General features: G+C 38.7%; 1 protein-coding gene across 1 annotated transcript in view; it reads right to left on the minus strand.

Annotated features, from left to right (window-relative positions):
- Positions 1–424: 424 nt before the first annotated feature.
- The window catches only part of GLP1R (glucagon like peptide 1 receptor), a gene marked incomplete at both ends in the record, with an annotated part of 77,931 nt that continues 60,451 nt past the window's right edge, over positions 425–17,904 (minus strand). The window contains 6 exons of the mRNA XM_079549937.1: positions 425–592; positions 5,166–5,207; positions 6,081–6,219; positions 9,843–9,931; positions 10,383–10,452; positions 14,320–14,380. Coding sequence (XP_079406063.1) covers positions 425–592; positions 5,166–5,207; positions 6,081–6,219; positions 9,843–9,931; positions 10,383–10,452; positions 14,320–14,380 — 569 coding nt within the window. The remainder of the gene's footprint in view (positions 593–5,165; positions 5,208–6,080; positions 6,220–9,842; positions 9,932–10,382; positions 10,453–14,319; positions 14,381–17,904) is intronic.

Here is a 17,904-nt window from a genome sequence, read left to right on the forward strand (position 1 = left end):
TAGCACCTTACCCTATCCTCGTAAAAGTCAACATGTGTTTTTTGTCAATAATCATATTCAGTTTCCTTGTAATTTAATCAGTCGATCACTCGGCTCGCCCACTCAACAATAATAAGCCATTGACCCTGTGGTTTCAGACTGGATCAATGCTATGCTAAGTTTTGGACACCTGGAGGCCTTGTGTGCAAATAGGAGGAAACTTTTAACTTACTTTAGACATGATCAATTTTTGCTCTGATGTGTTGATTACATTAGCAGACTGCTCTCCCTAGAAACCTTTGTTCAACAGCCTGCAGGCAATGAGCAGCATATACTCAAGTTTCTTGCTGGAGATGACACACTTAAGCCACTTGCTTGGGTATTTAAGGGTTTTCAGGTACATTATACAGTTCATTGTTCTCAATCTGGTTCACCTGCAGAAATCTTAGCTGAATGTAGCCTGGCAAGTGGCAGCATAAACACTACTGCCTACCGTGCCTCCACTACTGATGCTGTTGGCTGGACACTTCAGAGGTTTCATGCTGCTGTCTCTCTGGACATACAAATGTTCCAATCTCCAGCGCTCCCAACTTTTCCGAAACTCCATCTGAACCTAACAGAAGCAAAACAAGAAAACAAAAGGAATGAATATAGAAGTAATCAGATCTTTAAATGATTCTGTTAGAAAAAGGCAAGTTAATAAACATACCACACTACTGAGGAAAGACGGCAATGCTCTAAACCTCCATTATTATTGCTTCAATTATCTAATTACCTCATTAGTCTATCATAGGGTATTTCATATTTAAAATAACGATGGTTTTCACTTTCACTTTCACTTTCACTTGCATAAAGCCCTTTTATACTACAGCACACCAGGAATTTTTCAGTATTGTTTTCTAAATAGTATTCATCTGCAATACAGCGTGTACTCCATGCCCCACTACTATTAAGTTGATTTTACTTATAAACTATTAAATGAGTGAAAAGATTGACTTCCTGCTCAGTACTGTCACCACAGGCATTCTTAAAGTTCTGTGTCCGATTTCATTTAATCAGTATTATTCTTTGGCTGATTTTTGTTTGTGGAATATTTACTTTTCTAATTCCATGGAAAAGATATTTATTCAGAATTGATACATTAACGAACTAGCATATTGAAGACTATACTTTCTTTCCCACTTTTAGATAACAATTAAAGTATCTCTTTGCAGACACTGTAAATTTTTAAAAAGTTGTAGTACAAGGCTTATATCCAGTCACTGGTCCTGGGTTAAACTGTGTAACTGCTGTATCCATTTGGGAGTTTATCAAGGGTTTTGAAACTGTGTCATGGTTTGGGGTTTTTATTCTTCTCCAGCAAGAACAGAATTTTGAGCCTACCTGTTCCATGGGCAATGTTCTTGCCACTTGACTGAAATAAGAAGTTCCATTAGCTTTTAATGCATAAGGAAGAGGACATAAAATTGAACCTTTTTTACTCTATTTAGAAAAAGGCAGGAGAGCAACTACAGCGATGAACTCATTGGGGTGTGTACTTCTGCCTGGAAGTAAGTGCGCTATGGTAGGTTACTCAAGTGAGCCTTCTCTAGAGAGCTCCTTTTTTATTTCCTCTTAGGGTCTCGTACTGACCACCAAGAGACTAAATAGACTAATGGTAGTTCCAGCACAGGCCTGTTATCCTGTCCATTCTTCTGAAACCATCATTCTCTGAAGGAAACTTTCTAGGGAACTAGCTACTTTCTTCTCCACTTGTTTATTTTCAAATACCAAACCTGGGAAGAAACCCTAAAAAAGGAACAAAGTATGCACAGCCAATTGTCTTCCTTTACTAGTTACCCCTAGCACTGCTTGTCAACTCAGAGCTACAGCCCTTGTACTGAGTACCGTCCTGGCACAAGCACATGAGAGCCAACTGCATTTCTGTGTTACTGACTGTGGAATCTGTCCCCTGGTATCACAATCAAATGGGGAACTAGGAAAGGTGCTAAGATAAAATACTATATTTTACTATGATTCTGGGTGGCTGTTGTGTCAAAAGCCACACAAAGGCACAAGAAAAAAGACAGCAAGTCTGAGATACTTTGCCATATAAGAATGAGGAATAATAACTTGATAAAGACAGAAAATGAAACAGTGAAATACAAGCACCACGCTGTCTTCAGAATAAGAATGATGATACTATCATTCCTGTAATTGGTAACTTTTGTGGGAATGGAGAAACACTGTTTTGTTAGGTAGCACTGGGAGTAAGCAGTTTTAGATACTGACAGAAAGATCCTGAAAGAGAACATGAATGTGTTTATTGACAGAATGAGTCAACGAGCAATAGAAGCAGGTATTTAGAATCAGGCAGAGGGATGAAATGTCTTCTGTCTGGATGGACATGACAGGCAGTATCCTAGAGCTATGGCACAAATAGCCTGCAAGATTGAGATGAAGTGATTGGGAAGAACTGAACAAAAGACCATAGCAGAAATGCTTTAGGAATAGGTCTTGGTGACAGATATATTAGTCATATTAGTTTTCACTCCAAAGGTTAAGGAAAAGAAGGAAAAGGGTAAAGAGAAACTCTGCTTTCAGTGCTGAATTAATTTTTTTTTTTTTGCCTACATGGCTATGAAGACATGACTGAAGTTATAGTTCAAGATTTATTTAGTATATCTTGAGCACAGAAGTTGATGTACAGATCTTTCAGCCAATTAATTAGCCTAGCAGCATCCATGCATGGATAAATAGGCTGTACAGGGAGAAGGGAGCCAAGAAAAAAGTTCCCATGAAGAAGGGGAATAAAAAAATTTTCACAGACAAAGAAGTATGCAGAACCTAGAAAACATGGTCATGGATGTTAAAAATGGAGAAGGTATCTCACAGAGAACTGCTGATTGAGCCTAATGCAGGTTACAGGCTTCAATCATAGTGATAGGAATGTACATCTGAAATGACGTAGAATGGAGCCGGTGGAGCAGTTCAAGAAACTGTATAGAGAATACAGAGTAAAAAGAGAAAATGAAGATTGAGCAGTAATGAAAATAAATAAACAAATAAATAAATAAATCAAGGAATCCTGGAGTTAAGACAGATTCTTTTAAGGTGAAAGAGAGTGAAGTGTGTTTCCACAGAGATAGGAAGGAGGCACAAAAAGAGAAGGAAAATTATACGGAAAGCAGCCTGAATTAGCTTAAACTAATTCTGATGGAAAAAGATAGCATCTCTCTGGTTAGAATATTTGTTACAGAAGGCAACACTGCAGAAAAATGGATCACATTAAACCCATCCCAGTCTTCAAAGAAAATTGGTGATAACAGCCAATCCGACGAGACCCTGTAATTTGCTTCAGAGCAATACTAGAGGAATTATTTCAGGTGAAATGTGACTGAAATACAAACATATTTTAACGTTCTTCTGTAAGTAAATTCTACGAAAGGAAATAATATAACTTCTATCTTTATTTCTGTCCTTGATCTCGCTCCAACACTTGCAAAAGACACTGAGAAGTATGGTTAAGGTAAAACAAAAGAAGTCACTGAGTCACAGACAAAAATACAAACCATACTGCATACAAGGATAGGTTTCAGGAACACTGTCAGAAGAAAAACAGTTTAAAAACTAAGAGTTTAAGAAAGAAATAGAAGAGACTTGACATACTCAAACTCTTTATACACAGATTTATTCTAAGTATGTTGATAAGGAGCTTGGCAAAATTCTTTTCCCTTCTTTTAATAAGCATTGGCACAAGTTAAATAATTCAATCTAGATTGTCAGATTTGTATGAAACTGAATACATTAGGATTACGCACTGGGAATTACATTACAAAAGCAAAAGAGCTGTAAACAAGAGATGTCACAGAAGGTTCTGTCAAAAGAAGCAACTCTTTTTTCAGGGTTTGTAATGAATGTAACTTTGTTCTTGTATCACATGGAAGAAACTACTGGACATAATTCACCAGGGTCCTGGCTGCAGCTGCACAGGGGATATGTGAGCAGAGGCCATAGTGAATCAGAATAAATGATACAGCAGCAGATGGTTCTTAATTTCAGGATTTACACCTGTAAAAGTGTACAAAGGATTTTAAACAAGTATTTTCCAATTCATGCTTGAGCAAAGCCTGCTGCTACCCACCTCTAGCTTTCATAAGTGGTGCAATTAACACATTCACTTAAACATAATCTTACCCACAGCTACAAAAGTGAACAGTCTCCTGCAGGGCTTAATTCAGCATGCCTGCTGCTTTTTTGTTAACTCCAGCCTAGCCATAATGACATAATTAGAACATTTCTTCCATTGATTTCAATTCCTTGATGAGGTCTATCTTTCAACAGATGATTTTGGATCACTATGTCATATTTAAAAGTAGCCATAGTTAATAGTGCTAAGTTAGCACTAATGCAAAACACATTGACTTGCATCAGACTTAATAATGTGCTGCCAAGTCAGTAGTGTTTTTGCTTCCCTTGCAAACCCGGCTGCTGAGTGAATATATAATAACGACCACTTAGAAGGTAACACAAAAGGTTTATGCAGTACAGAAACAGAATACTCTCATCTAACAGGTCTGAAGTTCAGCAGATGCCCTAAGATGGTACTTGTATTCACATTAGCTCAAAGCTCTGAGGCCGGAGCTTTTGGGAGAACTTGCTACTCCTTGAAGTTCAGTGCTATATTTTAATGAGAGCGATGATATTTTCAGTAGCAGGAATGCAGGGAAACCAAACTTAATTAAACCCTACAGGAATTAGCCATGAATACTGTACAATCTCACCAGTGAGCTGCTCAGAGCTGTAGAATAAAAATGGCTCTACCTTCAATATGAATCAAAGCAAGCACATTAGAAACACTTTGGAATGGATTAAGAGGAGCAGCTGTCTCAATAAAAGGAAAGTTCGATCACTGAAAACTATACGATTGTAAGCAAGAAAACTTGCAAGATATCATGCCTACAAATAATATTCTTGAAGTACAATGCCTGGATTCCTTCCAATAAGAATTGTCTGAAAAGTTATCCCATGTGGCTGTAAAGAGGTCGGTCTGTAGAAAGAGTAGATTTAAAAAAAAAAAAAAAAAGTCCTCAGTAGGACTTTCAGCAGTTCAAGACCATTTAGCAATTCAAAACCACTTTCAACTTCCTTTTTCTACAGTGGCTGCTGATAGTGCAAGCTGGAGAAATTCGTAGTGTCTCTCTTACCTCATTATTGATGAAACAGTAGAGAATTGCAACCATCAGCCCCTGAAATCAACAAAAAACAAGAGGAGTGAGAAGAGCACAGCAGAGCAGTTCTCGTCCTTTGCCAAGCAAAGCTGCAGAGGGCTGAGCTCCACACTGGCATGTTCCATGGTGAGAGAAAAACAAGAATGGAAGATGAAGACGAAGGGTGGTCTCTGACAGCCCTGATGGCAGAGAAATTTGATCAAACTATGTCTCAAAGCACACGATCTTAGGAAAAATAAGCTACTGTGTTCTTCAATCTGTCATTTTTTCCTAACACCTCTTTCCCTCTGCTTTTTCCTTACCTGTCCTCTGGCCACAAACAATATTAACAATTCACAGTGAGTGTAAATACAGCTCTCTGCTTGATAAACAGGGAATGAGTGGGCGAGCAGGTAAACTGGAAGAATAATGATTCCCTTAGACAAGGAGATTATTTTAAAAATGGCTTTACCTAAGGCAACAGATAAATAAAAATCACAGTAAATCTACATTTGCCTCACATGCAGTTTCAGCTGTAGACAACTACTTCTCACAGCACAGATTTTCAGGAGTATCAAAAATGCAAGTGAAGGCACAAAATTTGTTTTCAGCAACACCATTATACAATTACAGGAAATCACAGACAATTTCATTATTGCCTTGAGGCACCCCACAGGGAGTAGAGCTTAATACGTGGATAGGAATACCAGTTTACTGTGAGAAATGTAAGACTTATTGAAAATAGAGTGACATTAACATCTAAACTAAATATTAAAAATGACATCATATCACTGTCATAAACCTGCAATATCTAGTGCTAAATTGAGAAATACAATAAACAGGAATGAGACCATGAGCAGGACACCAAACAGCAGTTACAAAATATCCACATGTGCCCAGTATGAATGCTACCTGGAAAGAAGCAAAGGAGAGCTCAGTAAAAAGCTTCACAAAGCGCAGCATCCCTCTGGCATGTTCATCAGTAATAAAGGCAAAGATGACCTCATGGGTTCCCAGCAGTGGGATCAATGTCAAGGTAGACTTGGCCAGCCTAGGATCACAAAGAAAGAAAGAAACAAAGCCACTGAATAGTTCATTGCTCTGCTTCTGACACACCATGAACCAAAAAAGAATAAATAAATAAACAAATAAAGGAAAAGTAGCCTCAAAAGTAACCATGGTAGGTTTCAATATGTTTTAAGTGCTGCTCCACTACACATCACCCCTGCTGTCAGCAATGCTATCTATTCAGCTCTTGGCTGTATTTTGCCTAGAAGGCCTTTCAAATTTAGGAGCAGGTCACATGATTTCTTGTACCCCAAGATGTTTCCCTGTGTACACTTTTCCCCATTTGTAAATGGGAAATATAATCAAAACTTACCTTGTTACCTTGTTAATAACTTGAAAGAAACAGTCGACCAGGGACTAGAATTTTTTTAAAATACCCTGGAATATGGAGTATTACTTGTTGTTCCTTCCCACCTCCACGGTGTGTTAAATCTTTAAAACACTGTAACTGACTGTAACTGTGTAAGACTTCATAAAAGCAATTAAACTGTCTTAAAGTGACTGATGACTGTGTGACTGTGTGATTAAATGGCAAGTTCAAAGACACAGCTAGCCAAAAAAAAAAAAAAAAAAAAAAAGACACCAATATGAAATAAAGTATTTTTTGCCTGTGGGAGAGAAAGCAGTGCTCTGGTTTACAACTACAGGGAACCATTCACAAGAGTAGTCCTTAGCTCTCTTTTGATAGATACACAAGCCACTCAACAGGAATGGAAGGTGCCCGAACCTCACAGAAGAGCTTAAAATACTATCCTGGGCCAAAGAACCAGTCAATACTACCAGTGTCTCCTGACAGACTGCCATGGGACACTTTGGTGGGTATAGAACCATTTGACTGGCAGGGCTGATAGTACTTAGAATATCTTGTGCACTCTAGGGCTTTCAGCTGATATTATGAATCACAATCAAGTTGAAAGGAATCTCCAGAAGTCCCTTGCTCAATTCAGCAGGTTTACTCAGGTCTCTGCCCCAACGAGTTTTAAAAATCTCCATGGCAGATACTGCACAGCCCCAATAGGCCCCTTTTCCCACATCAGGCAACTTTTTTTTTTTCCCCCCCACCTCTGACATACAGCTGGAACCCCTCTTGCAATAACTTGTGCCCCTTGTCCTTTCACCATGTACCTCTGTAAGAAGTCCAGCTCCATTTTCCTTATAGTCACCATTAGGTAGCTGAAGACTGCAACAGAATCCTTACTTAGCCTTGTGTTCCCAGGCTGAATAAATCTAGTTCTCAGCAACTCCTTCTATATCACTTACTCTATTCCCTGACATACACTAGTGAAAAAAAATGAGGCAAGACCCATGGGTTACAGAGGGTCAAAACACAATGACTTTCTTGAACCTGGACACCAGAAGTAGTTTTGTAGGTGCTGAATGGAATGGGTCTGTCAGTTCCCTTGACCTGGCTACGCTCTTACTAATGTACCGCTGTCATCCTACAATGCCACAAGAGCACACTGCTGATTTATGTTCAGCCTGCTGTCCTCCAGCATTCTTCGGTCTTCCATAAAGTTGCTTCATACCCAGTCAGCACCCATTCTGTGTTGCTGGATGGAGTTGTTTAACGCTAAGCACTGGGCTCCTGTCAGGCCATCCACTAGCCTGCCAACATCCTTGGTGCACAGGGCAAGATTGAGAGGTACTGTATCTAAGGAACCATTGAAATTAAACAGTTTACAGACAAGTAACAGTTTACAGACATGCAGATTTTTAGTGGATGTAGGCATGCCACTGCACTGGAGGAGGGGAGGGAACTTGCTTAAAAGAGTAGCTAGCCAGCAGGTCTCATGAAGCAGGCTCTGCTACACCACCATCTCCCTTGAGACAGAGGTAGAAGCAGGAGGCTGACTGAATCAGTTCTTGAGGCACGGCCTGGGCAAAGACAGGGAGTTGGGTAGGTGTACAGCAATCCCCTAGTTTGTTTAATGAATGCTAATTAGTCTAGATGGGATACTTAGAGAGCTCTATCTTAAACAGAAAGCTATGAAAAATCCTATGAAAATGCTTCCTGGGTAGTTAAGATCCCTGAAGAAAATCCCCTACCCTCAGCAAAAGGAAGCTTCCACACAACTCCAGTCCTTACACAGAGAAAAGGGATTTGTTGCTATGATGAACAATGAGCACTATCTGGGCAACACAAGAGAGCAGATGGAAAAATTTGTCTGAAAGCAAAAGACTTCTCTTTTACATATAAGTTAGTGACTTTCTAGGCACCTACATTAGTCTTGTATAAGAGAATAAATTTCACAGTAGCAGTTCTGTCTTCACAAGTCTTTTCCAGTATCTCTGAGCAGAAAAGAAGGAGTAAAAATATTCTCATACAGCTACCTATGTCCTCTGGTCTTGTTATCATCAGAGACCTACCAATGAACTGAACTCTTCTGGATAGAGAAGACTTCCTCAACTTGACTATACCTACCAACCACAAGAAGGACTACCAAGACTTTAATCTTCATCAGTAAAGAAGGTTCTGATGCTAGGTAAATTCTTTCTTGATAAAGCCTCTCTGTTTAGTTGCAGATTTTTGAACATACAACATGAATAATTGAATGAACTTGCACTTCTGGTTCAGCTGTATCAAACCTTTCTTCTAAATACAGAAGTCATAAAGGCTTTCTCCTTGACAGCATAATTTTACAGTCAGACTTTCAAATGCCTCCAAGCCAGCAAAACTGCCTGCCTACCACTACGCCTTGAAAATTTTACCCTGGGAAGAAAAGGTCATGTTTATTCAGAACGAAAGTTAAGCGTGCAGCACATTAGGAGTCCTTTTCTCTGCTTTGAACTTCAATCATGCATAAGGATTTCCAAAATTTCGCAAAGCTCTGAGGGTAGGTAACATCAAGACAACTCTGTACTCTGGTAAGATGACACAAAAATACGTGCTGTGTCTACTATAGAAGTCTAGCAAAGTCAAATAACCATAGCTGAAAAGCATGTAGCTCCACACTCATTAATTTATCCTATAGCAGATTTGTTCCTCCTATACTATTTTTCAGACTGTAATACAGAAATGCACTTCAAGATGTAGACATAAGTGATGCAACTATGAATCTTATCAAGGTGATAAAATAACAGGCATAACACAGACAAGGCAATGACTGCAAAATAAATATTGAACATTTCAGTAGGTACTCTCTTGAAACATCATATATATACCTAGTAAATTCAAGATTGAAAGTTGTTCCTAATAAAAATTGGCAATAAGAACAAGCAGCAGTACTCAAAATAACCCCTCACTATTTTCATTGAAGTTAAAGATTTTATTTCTCTCACTCATTATCTTCCAAATTACGTAAGTACTTGCATATGCTGCAAGTATGCAAAAAATACCTGCTTCTTCCAGTGTTGTGGAAGAGTGTAAACTGATGAGCTCAGAGATCAACTCTTCCATTTATCTCCAATTCAGGTGCAACAATTGTCCTGGCTTCACCAGAAGGTTTCACTGGTGACTGACTGCCCAAGCAGTCACAGCAACATGCAACACAAGCTACTCAGGGTCAGTGATGTTTAAATATCCTTGTTAATCCACTTCTTTCCATGTATCTCTTTGTCCACTTCTATTTTGAGAGGTAACAAGTGTCAGACCATCAAACAACATACCTGCATTTTATGTCAGTTTTGCACATCAAATTGGCTTGTAGCTTGGAGATGATGATGCATATAACTCTGATAAAGATCAAGAAATTTACCTGGAAAGATTAAAGAAGAATTTATATAGTCATCAAGAAATATGCATGTGTAAGTGCTAAGTTGGGTTGTATATGCATTTCTAGGTCCTGGGAATCCTGCTATTCTGCAGCTGAAGAATTTACCACAGAATTCAATTTCTTGCTAAGTTCTAAAATGCATCCTCTGTGCTACCTGCTGCAGCTTTCCCAAACAGAGGAGTTAGCTGTACTGATGTGGCATGCTATTTAGTTATCATGCACTGCCAGTAAACAAGAAGACAGCATGAAATAAACATCAAAATAAACATCAGGAATTCAAGTAACAGAAACCAATTTGGTTTCATAAAATCTCATTCCTGAATGAAAATGTCAGTGCCCTCAAAGGTTATTAACCTTTGGACATGCACAATAGCCGTATGCACTACCACTCTTTGCAGTACATGATGTAGTACTGAGTGCACTCCATACTCACCCCAATGGCGATTAGAATGGGCAGTCTGATGATCAGCCAATAATTCATGTTATAGTTCCTGCTCCAGCAGCTAGGCAGAATGCAAAAAGACAAGAAAAAAGTTTCAGTACATTATTAAAATCTCCCATTTCTCATTCTCTTACAGTAGTGCGGATGGAAAACAATATTGAGGACTAGATACCAGGAAAGTACATCATGCTGACATGGAAACAGATGCATTTGCTGGGTTCTTAGAAACACTGAATGCTTTATACAATTGCAGCTGTCATAATCTAGCTGGATACTACTTGTCTGCCTTTCCTGTCCACTAATGGCTAGCTCTCCTCCAACACTCGATGTGAATTATCATCAATAAATTTTGGAGATTTGCTCCATTAAAACCAAGGCCATTTGGCTGCAAGGGGAGAGCTATCGATTTGAGTCAGATGTTTCTTGTTTGGTTCCTGTCCTACACTTCTTGTGTACTTTCTGTCCAGAAAGTAACATGCTGCAGGCACTATAATACTTTATTCTTCCCATAAGCCTCATTTTCTTTTTAAAAATTCTTGAACCCTCAAGCAATGGAGGAGAATGATCACAAGAAATGTAATGCCTGAAAGCCATAGCTTGGGATCACCAGTTTGAAGTGATCATTACAATGGAGCTTTGTGCATCTAGTTCTTTTGTCTGCTGTCCCCAGCCAGCCAGCCCCATGAGGTCCTGTGTGTGCACAATGGCTCAGGTGGCCCAGCAGTGCTCATGTCCACTTCACAAGCTGCAGCAGCAACAGCTTACTTAATATTTGCATGAAACAGCTTTGTTAGCCTCTAGTCACATTGTTCAGTATTACTCAACAGCAACTTTCATCAGTAAACCCAGCAGGTTTCTGAGCCACACAGGCTGTGAAACAAACTATGAAACAGCACTATAGAAAATACAGGTTGTTTCACAGAACAAACTTCTTCTCCAGATTTTATCTGCCTACACTTACGTATGCTCAGTTTTCCCTAAGTTTTCTTAACAGACCTATGAAACTAGGGTGCTACTGGCAGAGAGTAAGCCACCTAACCTTATCATGGGACAGTCAGCTTGAGAGAAAATAGAAAACTGTGTAGTGCATAGTAGGAGTCCATGCCACAGTGCCTACACACACAAATCCTACAGAGGAAAGTGAAGCAATTTTGCTGTGGCAGTTCCAAATTGCCTTGGTGGTAACAGAGGCCCAAAAAGGGTAGGAATTTCATTTTTCTTTCAACTTGAGTTTAATACACACAATCAGATCTGCTTGTATTATCCAATTGCATTAAATTATTTTTTAGATACTGAGAAAGAAGGTTTATGTATCATGTGCAGTCAGTGTACCTGAGCTGGAATCTGAGTAACAGAACTTCTTAATTGCTATGGGTGACTGGAATCTAGCTTAATGCATTTTTTAAATTAATTTTATTTGAATCCCTCAAGGCAGGTAGGATAACAGGCATGGCTGGGAGTGGAATTCTAATTTTCTGACTAGCTACAGAGGAAGCAGAGGCAATTTTAAAATTTCCTGATAATGACAGAGACTGGTTTAATGGTTTAACATTAGCTCTGCTACATTTCTGTGTGTATTAATTTGCTTCCTGTGGCACAGAGCAGTTTTAAATTTATACAAATATGTGCAATAAAAACACCATTAGAGTCCAATTAAAGTGCCACAGCTATTAAAGTGTCCAGAAAATGAAATTGATAGATCTGTACATTATTTTTTCTCCATTTGTGCTTTCTGGGACTTTCACACTGATAAATATGCTAGAAGCTATTCTGATTGGGATCTACCCCTGCAGTTTGTTCAGGGCCACTTAAAAGATGCTTGGCAGATAATAGCATCAAAACTGTAAATAGGAAATTAATCCAGTGAAACAGATGCTACTGGGAAGTTTCTGCCTTTGCTTAACAATCTAGAAGTCTTTATGAATGAAAACACTGATGTTTTACCTTAAAGACATACAGATTAATGGCTCCATTTTTAAAAATACTGGACTGGCTGTCTTCCTCCCATAGTTAATTGAAGGCAGAAACAAAGAACACAGAATCATCACAGAACGGCTTGGGTTGGAAGGGACCTTAAAGGTCATCCAGTTCCAACCACCCTGCTCTATCAGCTCTTTAGGTACAGCGTAATGATTAAGAAGCTCACCTTGTATTCACTTTTATTCGTAATCTATACAAAAAGTGTTTTTAAATAGCTCACTTTTTAAAACAGCAACTGATTCATAAAGGAGTTCACAGGTGTACCTGTAAGGAAAGAAGGAACCAGTGTGCAAGTAGATCTTGCAGGTTCTAAACCTTTTTTCAAACAGCAGGATTGCCTGGAACTTCCAACCCTAGCCACATCTACTTCCAGTTATTCCTCATAACCAGGTAAGTAGTTGAGTCACAAACGAAATTTACAGCCTGCCGCACATCTGTGGTGACAGTGCTACAGCAAACAGCATGAAAGATATCCCTGTCTGCTCCAACAAATGTCTGCCCAAGGCACAGAAATCACCTTTCAGAGACACTGCCGCATGTGGTTATTTACTGCTGTATTTTACAAATATTTATACAAGATTTAGAAAATTCAATAAGGTGCAAAATTGTCCCCTTTAAGGTCTGCTGAAGGCAGCGAATGACAGTTTTCCATAATAGAAAGTATAAATCAGCTCTGAACATCACATTATGTAGGAGGCTCAGTGTGAGTACTTTGAATACATTTTCTACATCGATGGCAAGATATGGCCATGGAATACTGCCTTTCAGATGCTACATGCTCTCTACACCTATTTTGAACATTTCATCAAAACTAGCAATACATCAGAATGGCCATGATCTTGTTATGGTACATTACCAAGTCAACCTTGGAAAGGAAAGTCATAGAATAATCCTAGTATTGCTTAAACCAGAAGAGGCAACTTGACAGAGCTGTTTCAGTATTATGAAAGACACTGAAAAAAACCCTGATCTTATACTCATGAATACCAGAATACAGTCTGAGAGCAATTCTGACTACATGGAATTTTCACACCATGGCATCTCTCTAGCAAGGACTGTGCTTGAAAAAAAACCACCTCACAATGACTACAAAGTGTTGGCTGGGTTGCTTGGATACTAAATAAGAAGATCCAATAAATAGATTCATCTAAGAAAAAAAATAATGAAATAGCATGAAGTTATATACATCATCACAAAGAAAGCTACTCAATATTTTCAGGCAGTCACTGTCACCAAGAAGAGGAAGCCACTTTCCTCTCTCTTGCTTAAAAAACAAAAACGAACCAACAACAAACAAACAAACTAAACTACAATGCTATCTGGTACATGAAAAAGGCCTTTTTTTTTTTTTTTTTTCAGAACAGTCACTATGGGAAAAGCAGACAAAATGTATTTTGTGTTTTTCAACAGTTTTATTAGTGGTACACTTGACTTCAGAAAGACTAACACAATCAGACACAGAATGCGTTTTCATTTTATGAAGACCAAAACAATGGAAGCTTAAACAAGAACAGGCAATCACATCTCTGCTGCAAGGCATAAGCTAACCACTACAAATTGCAGGCAAAATTCTGTGGGACGTTTTTGCCTTCATCTGAGGCATAACTCTAAAGGCTACTGCCAAAGGCACAATGTCAGGAGAGGTCTCGGTTGGGTATGACGACTTCTATTGTTGCTACTGGAACTACAGAATAACAAAACATGCCTCTCCTTGACCTGCAAAAGGATAGATTCATTCAGACATGCAGAAAATTGGGATCAGAAAGAAACATGCAGTCCATCCTGAAAAGTCATGCAAGACCTTCAGACAAAACAGAAGCAATTTTATGAGGTTTCAGCACATTGCCAAAGCAAACTACACTACGCTACAAACAGAAAGCAAACAATGGCCTGCCAGTGCACACACGCAGCACAAATGAGATAGCTAGAAAATCAGAACTAAACCAACCCCTCATCTTCATAAAGGTACTTGACAGTTCCCCAGAGGATAACAAACAGCATTGGTATACCTGGGAAGAGAGGAGACAAGGTTGACACTGACATTACAGGACAGGGAAAAGCAAAGAGGACATAACCCCCATGCAATGATGTATAATGTAATTCTTTGCCAGGAGGGTTATGTCTCCTGACCAGTGCAGTTGGCTGACAACAGTGGGAGGAAGAATCTAACCTGCAAGTAATTAGCATGTATACCTTCTTTTGCCTACGCCCTTGTCTAGTTCCCAGCAAGCATGAACAATGAACAACAGACCATTGCCCCCATATTTGACACATACCAGTTTTTCTGTGAAAATTATCATGGAGAGGACAAGGGAACTAAATTTCTGGAATATCTACTGGCCACTATGCAATTTAGAGAGGAAGAATGCAGAGCTCTTTGACCCAAACCTTCTGCATCCACACTTCTGTTCACAGGTCTGTTGTGTTGTATTAAGGTAGCAGGTGTTGTATTAAGGCTCAGGCTGTCTATTGGCACTGAGCTGGTGTACACTCAGTTATATGTACCAAGATGATAATGAAAGCATGGGCACGTTCTGTGGAGCAAGTGTGCTCAGGTCTCCTCAGAAAAGACCTAAATTTGGGCTATGGTATTTGAGCAGGTGCATCTCTTCCTGAGAAGAATCTTTGTCCTATGCTTACCTGACAGTGTATGTGTTAAAAATGTTCACAGTTTATCTGGGATGCAAGGGGAATACAAAAAAGCCAAATAAGCTGGCAGTTATAATTTGCTTTACAATGTCAAAGTCTCTCAACAAAATTTTAAAGTGCATTACATTCTTAAAAATGAGAATGGTAACAGATGTTAGAACTTTGTGTGCATTACGGTGCATTGCACAATGCAAAAGTGCAGTTTCTGACAGAAGCCACAGGGAAATCAGTGATCTCTTGCAGACTGAAAATCTTCTGAAAAGCAATATCTGAACTGAGCGTACAATATCAGCAAAAACCTACTCTTTCATTGCACTGTATTCCTTCTCTACAATCATAACAGCTAAATACTGCAGAAATAGCTCAAATGATAAATTATTCTCCATCAGTAAACAAAGGGAAATAAAAAGAGAAAAAATGAAGAGCATCAAGAAAAAGAAAATCACAGAAAACCAATAGTTATAGCAATAACAAATATGTAAATTGAGTAGAGATACTGGGCAGGTGGTTGAATCACACTCCACAAACATACCTTACACTGAGAGTGTATTTTTGGAACAAAGTTACTGAGAAATCAGTCCTACTTTGATACTGGCATAGGAGATTAAGAACAGATTCATTGCAAATCACTTCCAAACAAAAGAGCCTTTGATTCATAGAAACTAATTATAGTTTGAATTACTCCTTTCTTAACTTTGCTGAAAATTAAGACATTTCAATATGAAACTCACAGATTAAGGCACAAACACCGTGAGCACAAAGGCTGGGTGTCAGTGGAGGGAACAGATGCACTGAGTGATAATGGTAATCATTTGTGGATACCTCCATCTTCTGGATACACCAGAAAACCAAATAAATTGCATTACTTGACATTTGAATTAAGTGAGAAACTGCAATTAATACTGTATATTAAATAGACCCGGCTGGCGAAGGGCTCGTATTACTGAACTGCATCAGTATCCTGCTATGTAAATGTTGTACAAGTTAATAGGTAACAGAGTGGCGCAAAACCCTCTTCCCTGTCACCTCTGACACACGTCTGCGGTGCTTTTGTGTTGCAACAACATCAGTCACATACGGTCCTTTCTAGCAATGTATATTTTAGTATGATACACCAATACTTAGCAGTACAATTCATATTCATGAGCTTTGAATATCAATGTAAATTCTACATGGATACCATCTGCCATTTTACCAAATTCACAAAGACTTGACCTAAGAAAAAGGTGGCTCTGAAAACTATCTGGAGAACAATTTTGGCAGGTAGGACTACATCTAGTTTCCCAAGGTCCTAATCAAGATCTGAACAGAAAACTGTCACAACCTTCCCTAATCCACCTCAAATCAACTTATATATACTTATATATACTTATATATATTCACACAGCAAACGAGAAAGTTTGCAGCATCTCTGCAATAATTATAGCTTGCAAGGATCACTGAGGTTCTCCATAGATTACTTTGTAATCTTGACACCTAATTAACCTCAGTTAACAGGCAGAAAAGTAAATGTCATTCTAGCTACTTTGGTCAGGGGAAATTTGCCAGGCTTCAGCAAGCATTAGAAGCAAATTCTATAAAGTGCTTTGAATAAAATCTAGAGATAAACATTATTTATGAACAAAATCAATATAGTATTCTCATTATGGGCTCACAACACACAGCACTTTCAGTACATTTGAATTTCAGTTTTGTGCTTTTCTTATGCAGCTGTTCAAAGAATACCAGATATCTGAGAAGAAACTTCCCTCTCTTGTAGGGTACGCTTTTTCTCATACAAAAACCCTGAGATCGTTGGGCAATTTCTCCAGGTTAACTGAGAAAAAGACAGGTATCTGAATTCAGAAAACTGTAGCATCTGCTTGTTTATACTGAATCACATCTGAAGATGCCAGAAACTGCAAAAGTATTTTCATAACAGACTCAGCCACATTAATGCTTACAGAATAACTAACTGAAAGTCTTTGAACACTACACTGTGATTATGAAACCTGTCACAGATACCATGAAATAAGCACGCTGAGAGCTCAGCTAAAAAAACTCAACTTAGTTGACAGAGGACAGGGCTTCTGAATAATAGTCTAGAAAAATTACACATACTATAGATGATGAGAAAGTAATGGATCTGAAAAATCAATGTCTTATACACCCCACTGCATAAATAAGTATCAAGATGTACTTATTTTCCTGCTAACTTACAGTATTCTGCACCTGCTCAGGTATCTGCACAGCTTACAGAAAAAAGGAAAACAAAAAAGGTAGGTAAACCAGTCAGACGTTGTCCATGCCAAAACCCAACAGTTTTAGACAGAACGATAATAGAGTGGAATAGGCAAGGGAAGAAAGTTGTGAGAAATTCTACTTGAGGATTCACCATTTGGATGATGTTTTCCTAATGCTCCACAATCCCAAACGAGCAGAAAGGAGAATCACTAGCAGAGCTGCTAATGAATGCTTCTATATCCTGTGTGTAACTGCATGCAGAAATCAGTCTCTCCTTTTAATGGGTCTGTGACATTTTGGAACAGAACGGACAAGCTCAGTTTTGGACACCACAAAAGATATCACCAGGTATGTTCCATGCATTTTTCCTTCCCATACCTTGATGTGCAAGTACGTTTTCATTCTAGCAAGCTATTGCTAGATTCCCATTGTACCTCATTTTCTGTGAAGGTGATTTCAGAAGAGAAAGATGTGTGAGGAGCAAGAGAGACTCTCCTCATTCTCACGTAACGATTAGAGATTCTTCTTGATGGAAATCTGCCTCCATAGTACCAAAGTATTGCCATTCTGCTGGGGCCCATAAAAAAGGACATATTCTGCATACAGCATTTTAAGAAGGACAAATTTATTTATAAACTAGTGTTTCAGATCAGCGGTTTCT

The sequence above is a fragment of the Tetrao urogallus genome, assembly GCF_951394365.1.
Source record: "Tetrao urogallus genome assembly, chromosome: 2".
NCBI classification, from domain to species: Eukaryota; Metazoa; Chordata; class Aves; order Galliformes; family Phasianidae; genus Tetrao; species Tetrao urogallus.